Source organism: Myotis daubentonii, chromosome 16 (assembly GCF_963259705.1).
Source record: "Myotis daubentonii chromosome 16, mMyoDau2.1, whole genome shotgun sequence".
Taxonomy (NCBI): Eukaryota; Metazoa; Chordata; class Mammalia; order Chiroptera; family Vespertilionidae; genus Myotis; species Myotis daubentonii.
This window is the reverse complement of record NC_081855.1, coordinates 42820049-42842611: the sequence shown is the minus strand read 5'-3', so window position 1 is coordinate 42842611 and position 22563 is coordinate 42820049. Positions and strand designations below refer to the sequence as shown.

The 22563-nt window shown below is 56.9% G+C and overlaps 1 protein-coding gene across 7 annotated transcripts; it reads left to right on the top strand.

Annotated features, from left to right (window-relative positions):
- The first annotated feature begins 210 nt into the window (after nt 1–210).
- On the top strand, nt 211–21663 carry MPP2 (MAGUK p55 scaffold protein 2). 7 transcript variants are annotated; one of them, XM_059670322.1, is made up of 13 exons: nt 211–302; nt 3009–3072; nt 8030–8130; nt 13495–13647; nt 13777–13926; nt 14300–14527; nt 15382–15513; nt 15616–15721; nt 15796–15864; nt 16088–16249; nt 16889–17091; nt 17399–17527; nt 18756–21663. In XM_059670322.1, the coding sequence occupies exons 2-13, from the start codon at nt 3042–3044 to the stop codon at nt 18930–18932; spliced, it is 1641 nt and encodes a 546-aa protein (XP_059526305.1). In that variant the 5' UTR covers nt 211–302; nt 3009–3041; the 3' UTR covers nt 18933–21663. The 7 variants fall into 7 exon arrangements, with proteins under 7 accessions (XP_059526305.1, XP_059526303.1, XP_059526309.1 ...); XM_059670320.1 differs by having other exon boundaries at nt 8030–8148; XM_059670323.1 differs by lacking the exons at nt 211–302; nt 3009–3072 and adding exons at nt 6447–6531; nt 7519–7547 and having other exon boundaries at nt 8030–8148.
- The last annotated feature ends 900 nt before the right edge of the window (nt 21664–22563 follow it).

Genomic DNA, 22563 nt, shown 5'->3' with positions numbered 1-22563 from the left:
CTCGGCGAAGGGGACCCTGGTGGTGCAGATCCCAGCTCGTGCTCCCCTGAGTGGGCAGCATGCGGGGTGTCGTGGGCTGTGAGACGTCTCTCCTACCGCCACCTCCCGGCCTGCCGACTAGCTGCTCGGAAAGACCGCTTTCCCCGGGGCTGCCCCGTGCCCCCTCCTTTCCCCTCCCGGCCCCGCCCCCTCCCGCAGAGGAGGCCCTGCCGCTTTAAGAGCCGGGGTAGCGACTGACAGCAATAAGCGCTTAGCGCCGGGCTGCGCTGGAGCCGCGGAGCCAGGGGCTCCCCCGCGCGCAGGTAGGCGACCCCCGACCCCGGGCCAGCACCCACCTCTGTGTCCTCTACATCCAGACACGGCACTTGGGGTCCTCTTCTCCGGGTCCAGTCTCCCCGGACCCCGTCCCCCAGGCTCACCTCCTCCCTCGCCACCTCCCGTCCCCCCTTCCTTCTCGGGTGCCCCCCAGAGACCAAACCCCACTGCCCATTGTCACTGGTCCCGGCCCCTGCGGCAAAGGCTCCAACGTGACCTCGGGCACAGAGCTGGCGAGCTGTGCGGGACCGGGGGGCTGTGCGGGTTCGGGGGACCTCGGAGCCTGGCATTACGTAAGAACTGCGCTGCTAGCGCTTCCGGGGGTGCGGACGCGAGACAGAGGTTGCGGGCGTTTCCGCGGCTCCCCGGCCCCCCTTGGGAGGCTCACACCTCAATCTTCCCTGGGAGTAGGGTCCAGGGAAGGGGCGCGTTCCAGCTTCCTCCTCCCAGGTTGTGGGGGGCTTGGGTTGGGTCGAGGGCCAGGGTTAGAGCCTGGAGATTGGGGAGGGGATCGGTGATCGGAACCAGGAGCCAGGGTCGGAGAGTTCGGTCACCTAAGGGGGGCGGAATGAGGACGGGGCTGGGGACAGCCATTCAATGACCTCATCCCTGGGTCTCCCGCGGGCGCGCGAGCAAAGAGCCTTCTTTGATGGCTCGAAACACGCCCCCCTGCCCCCAGGTCCTAGCGCCCCGCGGGTTAGGGCCGGCCGGGGGGCGGGGGCGCTCCGGCTGTGGCTGCGCGCAGTCCGCCGGCCTCCAGCACCCCATCCCTCAGGCTGTCCACCCCCACCCCCCGCGACCTGCGGGTCTTCAAAGCGCCTTTGTCAGACCTTCTCCCCCACGTCTCTTTGTACGTGTGTCGATGGAGGGGTGGGTGTGAGGTTGGAGAAAACCTCCCCTTTCACCGCGGGCCCGCACCCCCAGCCCACTCCGGGTCAGGTGGGTAGCCTGGAGGTGGGGGTGAGAGGGCACCCGGGCCCTGGCTTTTGGAAGCCGCGGTGAGAGTTCCCAGATGCCCGGGCCCCGGGCCTTGGCCCCGAGCCAGCCCGGCTCGCCTGGCACTGCCGTTCTCCGTGGGCACGGCCGGACCCCGCCCTCTCGGGGACCGGGGTGGGGATGGGCAAGGCGAGCCGCTGCCGTGGGAACCGACTCCTCAGGGAGAAAACGCAGGCAGCCGGGCCAGGCTTCTGGAGCCAGAATCCCCCTGCCTCTTCCCACCCTCCCGCCTCTACCCAAGGCGGACCACCGGAGTCCTCCGTCCGCACCCCTGTCCGGAGAGCAGCGCCAGCCGCCAGAAGGTGCCAGGCTCCCGGTCGTTAGGAAGAGAGCCCTTCCCGCTGCTCTCTAGGAACAGGGACAGCGGGGCCTGGCGCTGGGGGCGCCGGCTGGCACCGTGGATCCTGAGCATTTCTCCCAGCCTGATGCCAGCCTGACAGGAGGTGCCCTGCCTCTCCCCGAAAGCTGCCTTCTTCCACATCTTCAGGGGCAGATCCGGGAGGAAGGGGAGTCGTCCAGCCATCTTTGTAATTTCTGTTATCTGTGCCCAGGCTTGGGAGGGGAAGGGGAGAGGATATTATTAAAATCAGGGCGTGGTCTCTCTGGGAAGAATCCTTTCTTTGGGAGGGAGGTGAAGTTGTGGCTCCCCTACTCCCCGGGCCCAGCACACATTCAGGCCTAAAGTGGGCACTGCCAGGAACTTCCTCCACTCCCCCACCCCTGCTGTGAGCCACTGCCTTTTGTTGTCATGGCAACTGGGAATTAGCGTTTTCTTCAGCAGCACAGACCCAGGAAGGCAAAGGAAGGGAGGGTGATGGGTTGCCCCGCCTCAATCCCTCCCACCCCTTTCCCTGAAAAATGGGAGACCCAACGCCACCTTGGGGAGGTTCTGGAATGGGAACTAGGGCTGTAAACTCTACACCTGGTTCTGCCCAAAGCCCCCTGCTCTCCTAGTCCCAGCTCTGGGCTAGGAAGGGGAGAAGGGGGGAAGGGGAACCCAGAGAGGCCTTAGGGAGGTATGACATCATTTCTATCAGACAGACTGACAACATCTGTGGAGCATCTATCTACACTGGGCTAGGCCTAAGATCCAGAGGCAAAATAAAACAGATGTGGTTTTTGACTTCATGGAGCTTACTGTCTGGGGACACCCATCTTTCCTGCCTTTGACTCAAATTCTCTATTCTTACCCAACCCCTCTAAAAAAATAAATAAATAAATAAAGACATCCAGGACAGCCTCCTGACTTGTGTGGCTTCAGTTGGTTGGAACATGGTCCTATATACCTAAAGGTTGCAGGTTCAATTCCCAGTCAGGGCACATACTAGGTTTTGGGTTCAGGGCTCTCTCTCTCTCCCTCCCCCTCTCTCTCTCCCTCTCTCTAAAATCAATAAACATGTCCTTGGGTGAGGATTTAAAAAAATAGAAAGGACAGATGGTGGGCATAAACGCTTAATTTTTTTGTTGAGTCATAAAGCCTGGATTTTCATTGTAGCTCTCTTTATTAGCTTTGTGACCTTGGGCAAATCAATTGATCTCTCTGATCCTCTGTCACCTCCTCCTCCAAGAACTGGGCACGAAATACCTGCTCTTCCTGCCTCCCAGGACCCTGGGACCATTCCGTTTACCTTGTTGGCTAATGGTGAGTGGACGTTCCTTCCGGATTCCTTTCTCATCCTCCTTTTTCCCTCCTCTAGGAGAGGCATTTCGGAACCTTTGCTGACCTCACCATGCCGGTTGCCGCCACCAACTCTGAGACTGGTAAGAAAGGGAGAGGAAGTCAGTTAATATTAATGGTTCAGAGGGTGCCAGGCAGGGTGGGGAGCAGCTACCAGGCACTCCCACAGGTCCCTGTAGGAACACCACTATCTACCCAGCCACTCAGCCATCCATTCAGGCAACTCCGTGGCCCTCCCACACCTGCCGCAGGTTAGCGCTGGAGACAGAGCTTAACACACTTCCTCGGAGAGCAGGGGTATGAACGCTCCAAAGATAACGCACACTCACTATTGCTGGAGGACTATGGCATGGGACCTGGCTGGTGAGAAAGTGACCCCCTAGGAGCTGGGCCTTGGAGGATGGCTGAGGTAGAGGGACAACAGCAGCCCAGCCTGGGGATGAGAAGTCCATGATGCGGTGCCCACCAGATAGGTGGAGTGGACCAGCTAGAGATGGGTGTGTGTGTGTGTGTGTGTGTGTGTGTGTGTGTGTGTGTGCAGGGGCGTAGGAGGCTATGCAGGGAGGATGCCGGGTCAGGAAGCCTCAACTTGGTTCTGTAGGAGCTTTAAAGGGCAAGGGAATGGGCCACCCAGACAAGCTAGGAAGCCTCAGGAGCAAGCTGCTGCTTAGCCTCCCAGAGCCCGTTTTCTGTTCCGTAAAGAGGTTGGTGGGAGCCTCCAAGGCTATGTCAGAGAATGAGAGTTACCGTTAGGAACAGTCACTCACGATGCTATGCTCCAAATTATTACCTCGTTAACCTGTAACCTTGAGTCATCCCTCCCTTTGGGGACCTAGGTTTCCCCATCTGTAAGATGAGGTGATGGGGCAAGGTCATTGGTCCTGGATCCTTTTGAGAACCTGATGACAGCCATGGGCTCCATTATAGACAAACTAGAGGCCCAGTGCATGAATTCATGCATGGGTGGGGTCTGGCGGGCTACCCTAGTGGGGGCCCATCGGGCCAGGCCGGTGGGGGGAGGGGCTGCAGGCAGTTGGTGGCCAGCTCCACCCCCATCGGGGTGTTAGGGGCCAATTAGGGTGGGCTGGTGGGGATGCAGGGGGAGGCAATCAGGGCCTGAATCAGGCTGGTTGGCCGCCACAGTGGGTTTCATAGCCACCAGTTGTTCTGGTTGTTTCGCCGTTCCGGTTGCTGGGCTTTATATATAGAGATCTTCTCTTCACAAAATCTGTATTCCACTCTGGGGTTCATGGACACTTTAGGGACCACCAGGCGAAGTTCCCTGTGCTAGAGGCTAAAGGCCCTACAACTCTAACCTGCTCTGAGCTGTCTGTCTTTCTCATGGCCTAGGTGCCTCCCTCCCAAGTAGCCCTTGCTGGAGGCCCTGCAGCTGCCTCTGCAAGCTGTCCCAGGCTCCCAATGGTGTTAAAATGACTGTTGCTCTCTTCTGAGAAACTGAACCAGGAAAGTGAAGACTGTTGTGAGGGGCCAGAACCTAAACTGTGGCACCATTGCCCCCCAGGAAAGGCCTCTTCTTCCTGCCGTGGAGGGACTGCACCAATGTCCCCAGCTTCTGCAGCCTTGGAAGGCTCAGTGCCTCTACTTCCTGTCAGCCTGCTGGGTCCCCTGGCCCCGCCCCCCTGCTCTGGCATGCTTGGGCCCCACTGTAAGCTGCTTATGGGTTAATTAAGCCCATCCCTGAGCCTGTGATTAAAGGCCTCTCAATCTGGGGCTGCCCAGTAAACCCATTAATAGTGCCTGGCAGGGGGGCAGAGGGAGGAGAAGGTTCACCAATTTAGCTCCCTTGCTGCAGGCCAGGTGATGGGGGCATCGGTGGGGTGAGGGGGGGTCAGGGCAGGGAGGGGAGCCCAGCGTTGTGGCTATGGGGCTTATTTCCTCTGAGGACTCCTGGGGCCCCTGCTTCCCTGGGCTGCTCCTGCCTTCCCAAACCTAAAGGACAGGAGTCAGCTGCTGCACCTCCCGAAGCCTGTTTCATCTTCTGTGAAGAGGTGATGGGGGACTTAGAGGCTATGAGGCTCTTAGCCCTTCCTGCAGGCAGCCCTCCGTGCCCAGGAGTAGCTTCTGCCCTAAAAAATCTAACGGTGGGTTCTCCCCTCCTCACTTGGTGGCCATTACACTTCCTCCAGGCCTGAGAGACAACTGTGCCCCAGCCTCTGAGGTCAGGTTTACCCTCCCACTGGCCTCTTCCTTTCGGGAGAGATCCCAGCCTTGGGCTCTGCAGAGAGTGAAGCTGGCAAGGTCCTTCTCCCACCCTTCCCCTCGGTCAAGATGGTCATTGTCATTGTGGAGGGGGCGTGGGATGGGTGTATTCCTCTCGCAGAGAGCCCCCAGCTCTGCTTCCAGGAAGGTGGAGTGGCCCTTTCCCTGAGGGTTAGGGGTGGGCTGAGAGATATGTAGGTGATAGCATGGGCTGAGAGTGGAGAGAACTTGCCCCTGGAGTCTCCAGACTGGCAGCCTGGGCCTTTCTTTTCCCTTTACCCGATTCCTCTCTTTCTTTGACTCCAGAGGGGATGTAGGCTGAATTCAGATGGAGCTGTCCCTTTAAATCTTTCTTGCATCCCAGGGTTAACGTCCTGGTGTGTAAGCCCTCCTGTTGCCGTGGCAACCAGGGGTGCAATGCAAGCTGGTGCCACTCCTCCGGGAATGGAGAGCTGGTGGCAGGAGCAGCACCTGGTGGCCTCATGGGTACAGGGTTTGAGAGTAATGGAGGCGCTGGGCTGGGGTAAATGCCAACTCTCTCCCTTCTACCGCCCTTGTCCCTGCTGCAAGAATGCTCCCTCACTTCTCCCTTCCACAATTCCAAGATGCCCGACTTGCCCACCAGGTAGTCACCTCTTATCCAAGGGGAGGAATTAATGGGAGATGGGGGACCCGGAGAAGTTACAGCTGAGATGTGGGGTCAGAAGGGCTTAAGGTACCCTTCCCAGGCACAGTGGTGCCATCTCTCATTCCCCTCGTTTTTCTCCCTGTCACCCCTCACCCCCAATGGCTGAGTTAGGCGGAGGACTGAGTCGCTCTGGGGGGGTGGGGGGGTGGGAGAGGCGTTTCCTTTGATTCGAAGGGGTTATTGTTAAGGAAACTGGGCCTGGAGAGGGGACACAGAGTAGAGGTCGGGGGGAAGGTCTCTGAGCGCCGCCCCAGATCTGAAGGGGCAGCACCCCCGGCCCCTCTCTCAGCCCCCTCCTCCCCCCTCCCACTGGCTGGTACTGAACCGAGGGGGCTCCAGCCAGCGGCCGGACTGGGACTCTCTTTCCCACCGCCCCCGCCTTTGACCAATCAGCAAGGCGGTCAGGGCAGCTGAACCTTTCTATTGGCTGATCCTGCAGAAGGCCCTCCCGGAGTCCCGCCTCCTCCAGCGCCGCCAGCCCCTGGCGGGGAAGGCAGCCCGAAGCCGGAGTGCAGGCTGCTCCTGGCGTCCGGGGCCGGGTGGGGGGCCGCTACGGCGGGCAGCCCAGGCAGCGGGGCCTCCTTGGGGGTTACATCCCGGGGATCCTCTGAGGAAGCCGACCTCCGAAGGAAAGGTAGGAAGGAGGGTGCGGAGGCCGCGGGGAAAGCTGGCCCCACAGGGTCTGTAGGCACCTGGAGAGGGTGTCCCAGGTCCGGGCCTCCGGGAGCCTGAGGGTCCGGCGGCACAGCCCCTCCGGAGAGCGGGCCTAGGCAGAGGGCGCCAGCTCCCCTGGCTCCGTCCTTCCTCGGGGTTGGCAGGCCGGGCAGTCTGTGTGTGAGGACAGCTAAGGCGGGTGGACCCCGAGGTACCCTGCAGACTGGGAAGGGTCCATGGCATCTTTCTGAGCCCCGAGGGGTCTTACAGGTCTCTGACCAATGGCAAGCCCAGGCCTGGGCAGGGGGGTCTGAAGGACAGGCTAGGATGCTGTTTCTGGAAAAGGTGGGGTGAAGGAGGGGGAGGAGGGTGGGAGTCCAGGAGCCCCTGAACCATGTCTGCCAGCTCCAGTTTCGGTGCCTCCTCCTCCCCATTCCCATTCCTTCCTGGAGGAGGAGGCATTGGCAAGAGCAGTAAGGGGTGCCAGTGGCGGTCTCCACCCTTCCTCCTCCATGGCTTGGGGGCTGTTATGCAGATGTAGGTGTGGGTGGCAGGGTGGCAGGTTAATGATACCCCCTGCCCATCTCTGACCCCCAGCTGGGCACACTCTGCTTCTCCTTTCCTCCCCCAGAACCTGCCACAGCTGGCAGCTCCCTCCTCTCCTGGGGTTGATGGCAACACCTACCTCAGGTCTCAGCGATACCGCTGGGGCCCAGCATCAGGGGCCTCATGTCCTTGGTTATGTCCCTTCCCCGGCTGAGGGTTTGCGGATCCTGGGGACGACTTAGTCTGACTTCTGGCCTTGGGCGCCCACAGCCATGCCAGGCCTGTTCTCCCAGCTCCTGCCAATGTCCTGGGCCTCAGCTTTGGCTTCCTAGGATCTATATTCATTTCTGGATGATTATAGATCATTATCAAAGCTGAGGGGCTTATAGACACCATCTAATCCAACCCACCCGTTATATAGGAGGGAAAGATGGAGACCAGTGAGGACCAGTGAGTTAGGCAAAATCACACTGACTTCGTGGCACAGCTTGCACTAGCTAACGTGTGGGCCCTGGCTTCCTGCATGGCTGCCTGTTGTCAGGAACATGACCCAGCGCTGTCTCTCTCTCTCATTCCTGAGCCCTTCAGGGGCAGGTGGCTGATTCCGGGGTCTTCAGCCCATTCAGAGTTGGAGTGAGGAGCCTGTGATTCCCTGGTGCTGCCCTCTCCCCTCTCCTCCCACATCAGAGTCTACTTCCTCCTGCCTGGGGCCTCCCACCTGCCCAGGCTGGCATTACCTAGGGCCTGCAGAACAGGCCACGGCCACTCCCGCTAGGGCCCTACCCCAGGCATTCCCGTGCCTGGCAGAGAGGGAGGTGCTGCTGGGGCGGGGCTGCCTTCTGTGGGGCGTGAGGTGGGGCGGTTGTCGTGTGTTTTGGTCTCTGGTGCCTAGCTGGCACCTGTGTGTCTCACCGCCTACCCCTTCCCCGCAGCCATGCAGCAAGTCCTGGACAACTTGGGATCCCTTCCCAATGCCACGGGGGCTGCAGAACTGGACCTGATCTTCCTGCGAGGCATTATGGAAAGTCCCATAGTAAGATCCCTGGCCAAGGTATAGTGCTCCAGGAGGCAGGTACCAGGGCACTGTGTCTGGGGAGGCACAGCGGGGGATGGGGTGTTGGACATACAGGGCCCTGGGAATGGGGCATGTGGCACAAGAGACCCCTGGAGGGGGGTATACATGACCATCCATGCCCAGATGGTAGCTGGGGGACTGTAGGTCGGGGAGCTGTGCCAGGCCTGGCTGCTGAGTGTGGGGCATGCCCATGTGGAAGCTTGTGTGGTGTCTGCCGGCTTGTGGACTGTGATGGGAGGGGGGAGAGAGCATGCCTGTGTGGGATCTCCAGAGTTCATCCTGCCTATCCCTCTGTCATTGGGCATTTTGTGCACACATTTTTACAAGGTCACCTGCCATGCATCAGGCGGGTAAAAGACTCACTAAACGGGGGAGTTATTAAACAGTTGGTAACAGCAGTGACAGGGGCAGATGCAGTCGGCATTTGGGAGCATAAAGGACAGTTGCCTAACTCAGGGGGAAGGGCCACTTGAGCTGAGTCTTGATGAATGAGGAGGGAGGGGAGGGCATCCTGGGCCATGGGAAGAGCTGAAGCTGAAGCAAAGGTGAGAAGAGTCGGGAGTGAGTGTGCAGGGGACTGGCGTGAGGCTGGAGCTTTAGGTGTGAGACGGGGTGGGAGCTTCGGAGATGCTGGCAGGTGGTGGAGGGCACTGGGGGCTGGGCCCGGGTGCTTGGACATTGTCCTGTGATGTCCTGTGAGTCACATGGATGGAGTCTTCCATGGGTTTTAAGCAGGAGGGTGATGATGGAATATGGCCATTTTAGGAGCATCCCTCTGGCAGCCACATGGAGTTGGAGAGACTGAGGCGGGGGGTGGCTCTGAACCACACCTCTGGTAACAACAGGGCTTGAGGGACGGGAGGGTGAAGAAATATTTAGGAAGAAAATTGGTAGTACTTGGTGTTGGGGACGGAAGGTGAGGGGGGGAGGGTAGCAAGGCACCCTGGATTCTGCAGAGGGAAAGTGTGGGGCTGGTGCTGCCTTCAGCTGAGAGAAGCAGCGTGGACGAGGGGAGGGGCAGGTGAAGAAGGAGCCCCTCTTCCGAGGAGGAGGAGGGAAGGCGAGAAAGGTGCCAGTGCTGTGCTGGAGGCAAACTGGGCGTTGCATGGAATCATGTGTAATTGCTCAGATTTTCCAGTGGAGGTGGGGCAGTCATCTGCTGGGAGTTCGGGATTGGGGGTTGAGCAGGAAAATAGGAGGAATTTGGAAGTAAAGGTTCAACTAATCACTAAAGGGGAGGAGAGCGGGAACTCAGCAAAGCCAGGGAGCAGGATTGACTTGAGGTTGATGATGTCATAATCCTGAATTGCATAGCTTGCCTATATATGTATTTAGATGTAAATGCCCCTTTATATGTGTTTTTATTTTATTTTTTAACGTTTTTGTGTGCTTTTTTTCTTAATCCTCACTCAAGGATATTTTTTTCTATTGCTTTTTAAAGAGAGTGGAAGGCAGGGAGAGAATGGTAGGGGAAGAGAGAGAGTGAGAGAGAGAGAGACATCAATGTGAGAGAGACTCATCAAATGGTTGTCTCCTGCATGTGCCCTGACCAGTGTATTTATTCATTGGTTTCCACACTGAAGGGCAGGGACGTTGTGGCCTATTTGCCTCTATTAAGGACAGTGCTGCATGAGGATGTGCACGTCCTCACACCCCTCTGCTTCTGCCTGTGAGAGTTCCTCTAGGGCGGGCCCTTGGCAATGGAATTGCTGATATGCACATTGTGAACCTTCCAAAGCTGATTTCAGAATTGGATTTATTAGACCACATCAGCTCTGGGTCACGTTAGCTATGGCTTTGACAGTGAGACTGCCAATGACATAAGGAAAGTCACTCGGATTGACAGAAGCTCAGGGTTAGAAGGTCCTCTAGCCAGTCCCCTCCAAAGCATGACCCCCTCAGTCGCCTTCATCTCTGGGGCTTTGTCTAACCTATTTGATGGGCTCTCCAATGATGGGCTTGCTGGCTGGCTGGCCCTGTCCTCCACTTAATCATTCAGTCACTCAGTCATCCATCATCTATTCAACAAATACTATTGTGTGCTCACCATGTACCAGGGCTATGGCAATGAACTGTCAGCTTGTTCTCCGGATGGAGCCCGAGTCTGTCATCTCCTCCTGGGACCTCACAGTGCAGCCTGACAGAGAGGTTGCCAACGGACTGTGTCAGGCTGTAAATAAACGCCCTTCTCCTGCCGGAGCTCAGGAAAATCCTTCCCGTCTCCTCCGGTGCGACCCTTTGCGATGTAACTTTCCCACTTCTCACATCAAAGGGCTGTCTCTACTCTCCAATCTGGGCTTGACCATGTGACTTGCTTTGGATAACGGGACCTACTTCTGACTCCTTGTTACCGATTTTAATGATTATGTATGTAGCAGTACATTTCTAATCTAATAGACAAAGTGCTTTTATCAAAGATCCAGCTGTAAAGGCTTGGGGTTCTCCCGGCAAAGTGGCCCAGAAACCCATAGGAATGGAGTAGAGTGGAACTGCCTGTGGTAGCTATTAACCTTTTTATCTTACCCTATGGAGCTGGGCTTGCCTCCTCTCTCTGGGAATGCAGACAGTGTGGGAGAGGCCAGGCTGGTTAGATCTGGGACCAGGGAGGGGCAGGGCCTGAGGGACAAACCCAGAGAAGTAAAGGCGCTGGAGGGAAGTCAAATCTGGCAGGAAGGTGATAAATCTAGGGGTCTGGCTGCAGACAGCAGGTGGCTGGCAGGTGGTTGGCATCTGGGAGGGCTGACATGGGTCCAGCAGCAGGTGTTTCAATGGCGGCCAAGGCTAAGGTGAAGAGTTCAATGTAGGTGACGCTCAGAAGTCCAGGCAAACGGTTACCAGTAGGGGCATCTGCCAGCTGGGAGGCCACCACATGAGGTGCAGGAAAAAGAACACAGAGTTTGGAGTCGGAAGATTCACTGGTCGGCTGTGGCTTTAGGACACCTGACAGCCTGTCTGAGCTTGAGTTACTTGTCCTGAGAAGTGAGGATAATGATGCTGATCTGTCAGAGGCATGGTGGGGTTAGATGGGGGAGGTCATGGATGTGGAGATGCTTTTTTAAAAAATATATATATATTATTGATTTTTTACAGAGAGGAAGGGAGAGGGATAGAGAGTTAGAAACATCGATGAGAGAGAAACATCTATCAGCTGTCTCCTGCACACTCCCCACTGGGTATGTGCCCACAACCCAGGTACATGCCCTTGACCGGAATTGAACCTGGGATCCTTGAGTCCCCAGGCCGACGCTCTATCCACTGAGCCAAACCGGTTAGGGCATGGAGGTGCTTTTTAAATCATAAAGAGTGTTACAATGTAGTCTTAGCCAGAGTTCACAGGAAGGACCCTACTCCTGTGGTCAGGCCAGGGTGAGAGAGATGGCAAAGCAAGACACGGCCCCAGAAGAATGAGGGTCCACAGGGGTCACTGACCAGCAGACATGACAAGCAGAGACTTCAGTGGTGAGGAGCCTAGTGTATCAGTTAACCTCTGCTGTGTAACAAACAATCCCAATGCATAGTGCCCTAAAACGATCGTGATTTATTTCTCATGGTTTTGGGGGTCAGTGGGGTGGCTTTTCTGGTATGGGCTTGCTGAGTTGGGGCTGGGTGCTCTAGGATGGCCTCACATGCCTGCTGAGTCAGCTGGAAGGCTGTGGCATCTGGGATGGCAAGGTCTCTCATCCTCTGGGAGGTGGCGCCAGGTTCTTCATATGGTCGTCTCGGCCGCAAACGGGGACAAGCTCCAAATCCCAAGCACTTTCCAAGCTTCTGCTTGTATCACACTTGCTAATGTCCCATTGGCCAAAGCCAATCACATGGTCACATCCAGATTGAAGAGCAAGTGATGTTTCTGTCTGGCACACCAGTCTCTGGGACTTTCAGTTTTTGTGTTGTTTTTTTTTAAATATATTTTATTGATTTTTTACAGAGAGGAAGGGAGAGAGATAGAGTTAGAAACATTGATGAGAGAGAAACATCGATCAGCTGCCTCCTGCACATCTCCCACTGGGGACGTGCCCGCAACCCAGGTACATGCCCTTGACCGAAATCGAACCCGGGACCCTTGAGTCCGCAGGCCGACGCTCTATCCACTGAGCCAAACCGGTTTCGGCAAGGGACTTTCATTTTTTGAACTACTTAATTATGACCCTAGGCGTCTTCTGCCAACACCAGAGAGGTTGGAGTGGGACCGCGGACGGAATAACTTTCAAAGAACTGGCAGTGTGGCATTCGCAGTTGGCTTATGGTTCTGCAGCAGGAGCTGGCATATCTGGGTTCAAGCACAGGCTCTATCATTAGTACTCGGTGGTAATGCTTCGGAAAGTCTCTCATCCAGTGTCAGTGGGAGGGCAGAGCAGCCCAAGCCCCATAAAGGGGAGTTGTCAGACCACATATGTATTTACTGCTTGACCCAGCAAGGCTTCTAGGTGTTTACATGGAAGAGCTTCTCCACAGCGTTAGAACAGCTATGCCAGCGTTAGTCACTGCAGCTTTTTTTTGTTACTAGAGGCCCGGTGCATGACATTCGTGCACACAGATGGGGAGTTCCCTTGGCCTGGCCTGTGCCCTCTCACAGTCCAGGACCCCTTGGAGGATGTCTGACTGCTGGCTTAAGCCTGCTCCCCCTGTGGGAGCGCCACTCAGCCAGAAGCCAGGCTCACTGCTCCTTAGTGCTGCCTCAGAGGCGGGAGAGGCTCCCACCACCACCGCTGTCCTTGCCAGCCTGAGTTCAACTTCTGGCTGAGCGGTGCTCCCCCTGTGGGAGAGTGTCTGCCCCTGGTGGTCAGTGTGTGTCATAGCAACTGGTCATTCCATTCGGTCGATTTGCATATTAGCCTTTTATTATGTAGCAGTGATCGCCAACCTTTTGGACCTCACAGACCACCAGTGGTCCGTGGACCACCGGTTGGCGACCACTATTATATAGAATAGTAAAACATTGGAACAACCTAAATACCCGGGGAGACTGATTGAATAAATTATGATACTCCAAACATACAATGAGTCAAGTTCAGTAATTAAAATAATAATAATAATAATAATAATAATAATAATAATAATAATAAAGGAAAATCTCCATATTGTAGCATAGAGTGATTTCCAGGGCATATTAAGTTAAAAAACCAAAACACAAACCAAACCTACTAAACAAACAAAAAACCCAAGAGGTCAAAGAGTGTATATAGTGTTCTCCCTTTTATGTAAGGGTCTAAAATCAGGATTTGGGGATGGGGAGATACCTGAGGGAAAATGGGGGGCACTGTTTGGTACCAGGGCTCTTGGGGAAGCATCAGGTCTCACCTGTTCCACCTTCACCCCCAGGCCCATGAGAGGCTGGAGGAGACGAAGCTGGAGGCTGTTCGGGACAACAACCTGGAGCTGGTGCAGGAGATCCTACGGGACCTGGCGCAGCTGGCCGAACAGAGCAGCACAGCCGCTGAGCTGGCCCGCATCCTCCAGGAGCCTCACTTTCAGGTTTCCTCCAGGCTGGGGTGCGACTGGGGCAGGCCACTGGGGGAGGGGCCGGCAGGAAGTTGGAGGTGGAATGGAAAGGGACTGCAGGGCACTGGCCCATGGTCCCTTCTCTTCCCACCACCTCCCCAGTCCCTCCTGGAGACGCACGACTCTGTTGCCTCAAAGACCTATGAGACACCACCCCCCAGTCCCGGCCTGGATCCCACGTTCAGCAACCAGCCGGTGCCTCCTGACGCTGTGCGCATGGTGGGCATCCGCAAGACCGCTGGAGAACATCTGGTGAGGGTGCTGGGCAGGGCCAGATGTGCGGTCCGGATGGGGGGATTGAGAGTAACTAGTAGTTAGGATCAGCTCTGCCCAGGGATCTGCCCATGCAGACCCAGGGGCTCACAGACTGTGCATATGAGCTGCATACATACACGTGCCAGAACCCTCTTCGTTCTGCCCACTTTCCCGCCTTTAGTGCTCCCGTAAGTGAAGAATTTGGGCAGAGGATGGAAGAGCGGAAGTCTGTGAGGGCTATGTGGGGGGGGTAGGGATGGGAACAGGGGATCCTGGAGATCCAAATCGGGGTACTGGAATCTTCCAATCTCCATTAGAGGATTCTGATGTGGAGCAGTGGGGCTCATCTTACCCTCTCTCCATCCCCCAGGGCGTGACATTCCGCGTGGAGGGTGGCGAGTTGGTGATCGCACGCATCCTGCACGGGGGAATGGTGGCTCAGCAAGGCCTGTTGCATGTGGGTGACATCATCAAAGAGGTGAATGGGCAGCCCGTGGGCAGCGATCCCCGTGCGCTGCAGGAGCTCCTGCGCAGCGCCAGCGGCAGCGTCATCCTCAAGATCCTGCCCAGCTACCAGGAGCCCCATCTGCCCCGCCAGGTGAATCCCTCCACCCAGGTCCCCATCCAGCACCAGGCCCGAGGGGTAGCTGAACCTCCCTGTCAGGGTCACAGGCCTGGGGTGGGAGCAACTCTTCAACCAGCGTTGAAAAGCGAGCTAGCGGGCAGGATCTGCGGCTGGGGAGGCAAGTGGCCAGGGCACCTGCAGGCATCGGCGTGTTGTGCACACACTCGCATTTGCCCTCGTCTTGGGCACCGTGTGCATGTGCAAGGGACGTGTGTGCATGTGCAAGGGACGTGTGTGCATTCAAGGCCTGTGGTACCCAAGTGTACCAGCGAGTGCCTGGTGTGCGGCTGCATGCGTGCCTGTGTGTCTGTGTGGGTGCGCAGAGTCGGATTGCCAGGTGTCCTGTACAGCGGCCTCTCTGTTGGTGGATTGTGGAGGTCTGGCTGCTTTGCCCACTTCTATTGGCTCTCTAGCGTCTGCCAGAGCCCCTACCTCCAGGGGAGGAGGTCAGTGGATGGAGGGATCCTGCATTAGGTGATAGAGTCTCTATCCTTTACCAGGTGACCCTGCCTCCTCAGTAGGTGGGGCCAGGGCCCCAGGCCTGAGCACATTTCTCATCCTTCTGATTGAGTCCTTTTGTTCTAGATGCAAAGGGAGGCTGGTACCAGGGAGGCGGGCCAGGCAGGCCTGGGGGCATCATGCCTTTATTAAAGGGGCAGTACCAGGGCCTCTCTCATCTTTGTGAGGGAAGGGGGGAAGAGGGTGGACTGTATGACACCCCCCCTCTCCACGAGGGGTTGGGGATGGTGGGGTGGGGGATGGGAGAGGGCCCATCCCCTCAGCCTCCCCTGCTTCTTCCCTTGACCCTTCCCTGATCCCTGGTCCAGGTATTTGTGAAATGCCACTTTGACTATGACCCGGCCCGAGACAGCCTCATCCCCTGCAAGGAGGCGGGCCTGCGCTTCAACGCCGGGGACTTACTCCAGATTGTAAACCAAGATGATGCTAACTGGTGGCAGGTGAGCCTTGGGTGCCCCTGTCGTCTCTCTGGGTATGGTGTGGGGTAGGTCAGGGCTCGGGAGGTGTCCCCTCACTCAGAGCTTTGCCCATGTCTATTCTAGGCATGCCACGTGGAAGGAGGCAGTGCTGGGCTCATCCCCAGCCAGCTGCTGGAGGAGAAGCGCAAAGCCTTCGTTAAACGGGATCTGGAGCTGACGCCCAACTCAGGTATGGCCCTGGTCCTCCTCTGGGATCTGACTGCATCCCAGCCTGGCCTCACTCACCCATCTCTCTATGGCCAGGGACCCTATGCGGCAGCCTTTCGGGGAAAAAAAAGAAACGAATGATGTATTTGACCACCAAGAATGCAGGTGGGTGTTGTAGGCGCCCTCCCCCTGTCCTCCTCTAACTTGGCACATCCCCTCTCTGCCCGCACCACTGACTTGTGCATGTGCTCCCCTGGTTCTGATGCTGCCAGGCTTGTCCCTCGACCCTGCCCAGCTTCTTCCTGCTGCCCCTGGCCCCTGAGAACCCTGCCCCACCCCTTTCACCTGATGATCAGCCTGCTGAGCAGCGCCATCTCCCCGTGTCCAGAGTTTGACCGCCATGAGCTGCTCATCTATGAGGAGGTGGCCCGCATGCCTCCTTTCCGCCGGAAAACCCTGGTGCTGATCGGGGCTCAGGGTGTGGGTCGGCGCAGCCTGAAGAACAAGCTCATCATGTGGGATCCAGACCGCTATGGCACCACGGTGCCCTGTGAGTGGGAGCTGGGCCTGCTGGGTGCGGGTCAGGAAGTGGGAATGCCCTGGAGGCCAGCACTGGGTCCACTGAATGGGCATATGCATGGGCACCACGTTAAGTAGCACTTGGGGTGTGAGGTGTGGGGCGAGCGCCCTCTATGGGCTGGTGGGGGAAACTGCAGGCTGGGATGTTTTGGGGAGCTGTCCCTTGAGCCTGTGGCCAGACGGCCTGACCTGGCCTTGCCTTTCCTTTTCTCACGTTTCACTTGCTAGAAGCCCAGCTGGGCACTGATGTGAAGCAGGGATCTGGCTGTGTGTGGCCTTACGAAAGACAGGGCTTCTCGGTGACAGAACCCGTTGGGGTGAAAGCTCCTGCTTCCTGGGGGCAAGAACCAGGTCAGCTTGGCCTTGCTTTGTGGCTCCACATTGCCCTCTCTGGGCTCAGCTCCCCCTCTGTGAGCACTGGGCCGGTTTCTCTCCATATGGATGTATAAAGCCTGTGTGTGCCAATGGAGAGGGTGAGGGCACAGAGTGTGGGAAGGCAGCAGAACTGAGCATGTGAGGGCAGCATGCCCCCCCTAGGGCTGTGGGATGCAAGTAGAACATGTGCATGTGTGTCTGCAGCAGTGCCCATTCGGCCCCTCCTTCCTTGTAGACACATCCAGGCGGCCCAAAGACTCAGAGCGGGAAGGCCAGGGTTACAGCTTTGTGTCCCGAGCGGAGATGGAGGCTGACATCCGTGCTGGGCGCTACCTGGAACATGGCGAATACGAGGGCAACCTGTATGGCACACGTATCGACTCCATCCGGGGTGTGGTCGCTGCCGGCAAGGTGTGCGTGCTGGATGTCAACCCCCAGGTACTGCTGGCCTGCTTTTCCCAGTCTGCCCAGTGTCCCCACTGGGTCCTCTGATTCCCCCAGCGCTCCTCCCTATATTTCCAGGCACTTATCTCCCAAGCGACCCCTCAACTACTGCTAGGGACCAAGCCCCCTTAGACCCTCTCTCTCAGCCTCCAAGATCCCCAGCTCCTCTAGTCTCCTCCAGTTACCCCATCCCCAGCTACTTGCCAGCTGTTCACCTAGCATCCACCTCCAGGACGGATGTCCCATTCATTCCCATCTTCACCCCCATCACCCCACATGTACCTTTCTCTCTCTCCTGCAGGCGGTGAAGGTGCTGAGAACAGCGGAGTTTGTCCCTTACGTGGTGTTCATCGAGGCCCCTGATTATGAGACCCTTCGGGCCATGAACCGGGCTGCACTGGAAAGTGGGGTGTCTACTAAGCAGCTCACGGTGAGGGGCTCTGAGGTGCGGTGGGAGGGGGCAGATCAGCGTTGATGAGGAGAAGGGGTGCTGAGGGAGGGGAGAGCACCCACCCCAGGTATCAGTGAAGGAGGACTCGAAGTTCCCACCTATAGGTGTGGAAACAGAAGCCTGAGCAAGGAGGTGAAGTGCCTAGATTCCCGTAGCATCAGGGACACAGCCAGCCAGCGGGGCAGGAGCTTCTGCCAGGCTCACTGCTCGGTCCACTCTGTGGGGACAGTGCTGACCACTGGGAGCCCAGAGGGCCAGTGGGGTATCTGTGGGCAGAGGCAGGGGGACTCTGGGCTATTTACAACTTGGGAAAGGCTGAAGGGAGGGAGGAAAACAGAGGCTGGAGGGCTGGCTAGCGGGATGAGTTAGCCTTAGGGAGGCGGCGGTGCTGGGAGGAGAGGGTTCAAATCAGGTATTGCAGGACTGCAGGGCACCCCCCTCTTGGAGCAGCCTGTTCCTAGAGGTATAGGGTTTGCAGAGCTCCGTGCGCAGGTGTCCCTCTGCTGGCCATACCTGGTACTGCCGCTCTCAGGGCCCTCATGGCAGCATTGCCAAGGCCTTGGAGAGGCTGTTGGGGCTGGGCTGCCCTCTGCTGCATGCCACCCTGGCCACAAACTCCGAGGACTGGTGCTGCTGGGACATGCTGGGCCAGCCCAGCGCTCCCATCTCCGCTTGTTTAAGTCAGCGTTCAAGTCCCTTCTCACCCCTGCCTGACCAGCTTGGACTGGGTCTGGGGTGGGGGTTGCCTCGGGCGGGCACTGATGGGTTGCACCAGTACCAGGTCTGACACGTGCCTCTCGGGCTGCCTGATCGGACTGGAGGGAGCACTGTCTTTGGAGTCAGGCAGGCTCTGTGTAGCCCTGGCTGACGGTGTGAACTCGTTGTACCTCCGTTCTCTCTGTTGTAAATGGGGAATAATGAGTCCTGCCTTGCAGAGCCGTAGTGAAAATTTGGCGAGTTGTTAAGATGTTAGTGCCAAGTTTGGCTCTTACTAAGGGCTATTTCCTTCCTTCCTTTTACCTGTGTGTCTGTCCATGGCTGCAGGAGAGCGCCTTGGGACATGTAGGGAGGGGCTCCAAGCCAGGGAGCCTGTGCCCACCATGGTTGGCCTTTGGGGAGGGGTGTGGGCGGGGCAGGCTGTAGATCCCTCTGACGATGGGGGTGAGTGGGGGACACTGACCGGCGGGAGGTCCCCTTGTGTTGGCAGGAGGCGGACCTGAGACGGACGGTGGAGGAGAGCAGCCGCATCCAGAGGGGCTACGGGCACTACTTTGACCTCAGCCTGGTCAACTGCAACCTGGAGAGGACCTTCGGCGAGCTCCAGGCCGCCATGGCGAAGCTGCGGACGGAGCCGCAGTGGGTGCCTGTCAGCTGGGTGTACTGAGCCTGCTCGACTGGACCTTGTCCCCTCTGGGTTGTGACCCAGAGACCTGAATCCATCCCTTTCCCAACCATGACCCTCAACCACAGTCCTGAGCTCCAGTCCCTGGGGCTCTGGCTCCCTGGGAAGCAGCTCCTCGCAGGTCCCGAGACTGGCTTCGGCGCAGAGGCATGCACTGCCAGGGAGGTGGGTGTTCGTGGGGTACCTCTGTGCCCAGGTGCTGCCCCCTCCTGATGCCCATTAGCCACCAGATGTTCCTCTTGAGGGCCACGCTGTGCCCAGGAGTGTGTCAGTCACCGCCCAAAGGCTCAGACCAGAGAAGAGAAGATGCTTTGGGACCACGTGGTCAGTAGGTACACTGCCCCTGCCACCCCTCTCCAGTCACCTTCTCTCCTCTGGACTGGCCACCCCACCCTGTTCCCGAGCTCCTCCCACCTCTCACCCCTCTGTCCTAGGAGCAGGCCTTAGGCTTTTTCTATGTGGCCAGGGGAGTGCAAGGCCCCCTGGCAGCTAGGCAGGCCTGGCAGTGGGGCCAACCTGGTGCCATCCGGAAGGCTGCAGGAGCCAAAGCATGAGCCAGTTGTCACAGCTGGGGGCAGTGCAGCTCTCTGCTCCCGGGAACGAGGCAGAGTCCCGTGAATGGACCCTGCCCGGTATCTCCCTCACCCACAGCTTTTCACTGCCGAAGTCTCTCCACGGACTTCTCCAATGTGCCCGCAGGTCAGCTCTGCGTCCTGCAGGGCCAGGCCGGCAGGGGGCAGCAGGCACAGCCCAGGCCAGGGGGGGGTTGGAGGCTGAGCCCTGTCCCCAGGAGCCTGCTACTACTGACCGAAGAGCTCCAAGCTCTCCATGGCCCATGGGGAGGACACGCCTGGGCTCCCTGTTCACAACCATTGTCCATGTGGCCTTTGCTCTGGCCAGGTCCACGTGGTCCACTAGTGTCAGGACTGATGGGGGCGGGGGGCTCAGGAAGGATGCGGAGGGAAGCTGTGAGCACTGTGCTCTGACAGGCTCCTCATTGCCCAGCGCCAGGGGGTGCCATCCATACTGTTTCTGTGCAGGTTACGTCCACATGCGACCCCCCTGGTCTGGGTTCTGCCACTGGCATGTGTGTGTCGGGCTTGGTTTTTGGAGAAGAGACACTTTGGAGGTCACTCTTTGTGTCCCCTTTTCAGGGTTTCCCAGCAGCTCCCCTGTCTTATGAGGCACTTATCCCAGATTCTAGAGCCTTGACCCGCCCAGAGATCTTCCTCCAGCTCTTTTATTGTCCCCTGACCCTAAATGCCACTCTCCTGTCCTTGGTGAGGGCAATTGTGTAAAATAGGAGACTCCCTTTTTTTTTTTAGAGAAAGGAAGGAGAGAGAGAGAGAGAGAGAGAGAGAGAGAGAGAGAGAGAGAGAGAGAGAGAAAGAGAAACATCGATTGGTCGTTTTCCCATGTGCCCCAACTGGTGAGTGAACCTGGAACCTGGGTGTGTGCCCTGACCGGGAATCGAACCCACAACCTTTTGGTGTATGGGTCGATGCTGCAACCACCTGAGTCATACTAGCCAGGGTGAGAATCCCTTTTGAGAAAAGAATGCTGTCCTCAACTTCCCCAGGCATATCATCCCTCATCCTTCTCTGTGCTCCTTCCTGAGGTGAGCCTGTCCTTGCTAGGGGATCCCCTAGCCCAGTGATGGTGAACCTATGACACCCGTGTCAGAGGTGACACGCGAACTCATTTTTTTGGTTGATTTTTCTTTGTTAAATGGCATTTAAATATATAAAATAAATATCAAAAATATAAGTCTTTGTTTTACTATGGTTGCAAATATCAAAAAATTTCTATATGTGACACGGCACCAGAGTTAAGTTAGGGTTTTTCAAAATGCTGACACGCCGAGCTCAAAAGGTTCGCCATCACTGCCCCAGCCTCTGTGCCCCCCAGTACTTCTGAATGTCAGTCATGTTCGCTGCAGCGTCAGCCCAAGCTGGCCCTGAACCACTGTGTGCCCATTTCCTAGGGAAGGGGAGGGAGAAGAAACAGAATATTTATTACAAAGTTAGAAATATATTTATTATATTAGGGATCTCATTGCATTTGCATAAGATATGCAAATGAGATGTCAGGGTCAAGTCTGCTCCCATCTCATTTGCATAGCTCTGCATCCACTATGCAGTCATCTTTATACTCCTCTTTTCCCTTTATTCAGCCTTCTTTTTATCCTTAATTCAACTCTTACATCACCCTCACCCTCAGCCCAAGGGGACTGGGAGTGGGAGGAAAATGGGGTGTCCTTTGCCAGGTCCCACCTCACCTGGTTAACCTCTGACCAAAAGATGGGGTCGGGGGGTGGGGGGGAGCTGGGCACATTGCTGGGGAGTTGGCAGGTGGCCCTTTAGGGTGAATCTCCAGTGTTGATGCTCTCTGGCACCTTCACCTCTAGTGATCCCCAGGGGGCAGGGCTGGGCCCCTCTCCTGTCCCCATCCCTCTCTGAACAGCGTGCTACCTCCCCTGCATAAGCCCCACTCCATGGAACAGGTGTGTGCACCCACGAGTTAGCTCTGACTCTGTCCTCCCCCCTCCCACTGTGGACGCTTGTATTTGAGGGACCTCAGGATAATGAGGCCCCTGCCCCCCACAGTCTGAACCCATTTCCCCTCCCCTCCCTCCCTCAGCCTTCCAGTTCCTGAGCTTTCTGTCTGACTGGTTTTCTTTCTTTTCCGTTGATTAAATGTGAAAGCAAAGGCATCTGGGCTGTTTGTCTTTTTTTAATTTAATTTTTTAATTGATTTCAGAGAGGGAGAGAGAGATAGAAACATCAATGATGAGAGAGAATCATGGATTGGCTGCCTCCTGCATACTCCACACTGGGGATCGAGCCTGCAACCCAGGCATGTGCCCTTGGCCAGGATAGAACCTGAGACCCTTCAGTCCACAGGCCGATATTCTACCCACTGAGCCAAACTGGCTAGGGCAGCGGTTCTCAACCTGTGGGTCGCGACCCCTTTGGGGGTCGAACGACTCTTTCACAGGGGTCGCCTAAGACCATCGGAAAACACATATATAATTATATATTGTTTTTGTGATTAATCACTATGCTCTAATTATGTTCAATTTGTAACAATGAAATTGGGGGTCACCACAACATGTGGAACTATATTAAAGGGTCGCGGCATTAGGGAGGTTGAGAACCACTGGGCTAGGGCATGGGCTGTTTGTCTTTGGTTGGGGTCAGCAGATGGCTTCTGGAGAGGGCGAAAGCAGGGAACACGGCACAGATGGTTCTGGAACGGATTCTGAGTGACATGTCTTGTGTTCTGTGCTGTCTTCTGAAATTTCCAGTCCCGCCATTCCACACTCCACCTCCCCCAAGATGCTCTTTCTAAATGATTGCATCCAGTAGCCTGGGAGCGTTCTCAGGGCCAGGGAACTGGGACTCCATGGCTAATCCACTCAACATCACCTAGAACTGGCTCTGTGGTCTTCAGCAGGCCCCTCTACTTCTCTGGGCGTCAGCAAGCTTTTTTGGGGGGAGGGAGGGGGATATAGATTGTTAAACCTATGTGGTCCCATCAAGATGGGCAGATCTGCTGCTTTTGCACCAGGCTTATGGGCCCCACTCAGGTCACTGTGGCACCCCTCCCAGCG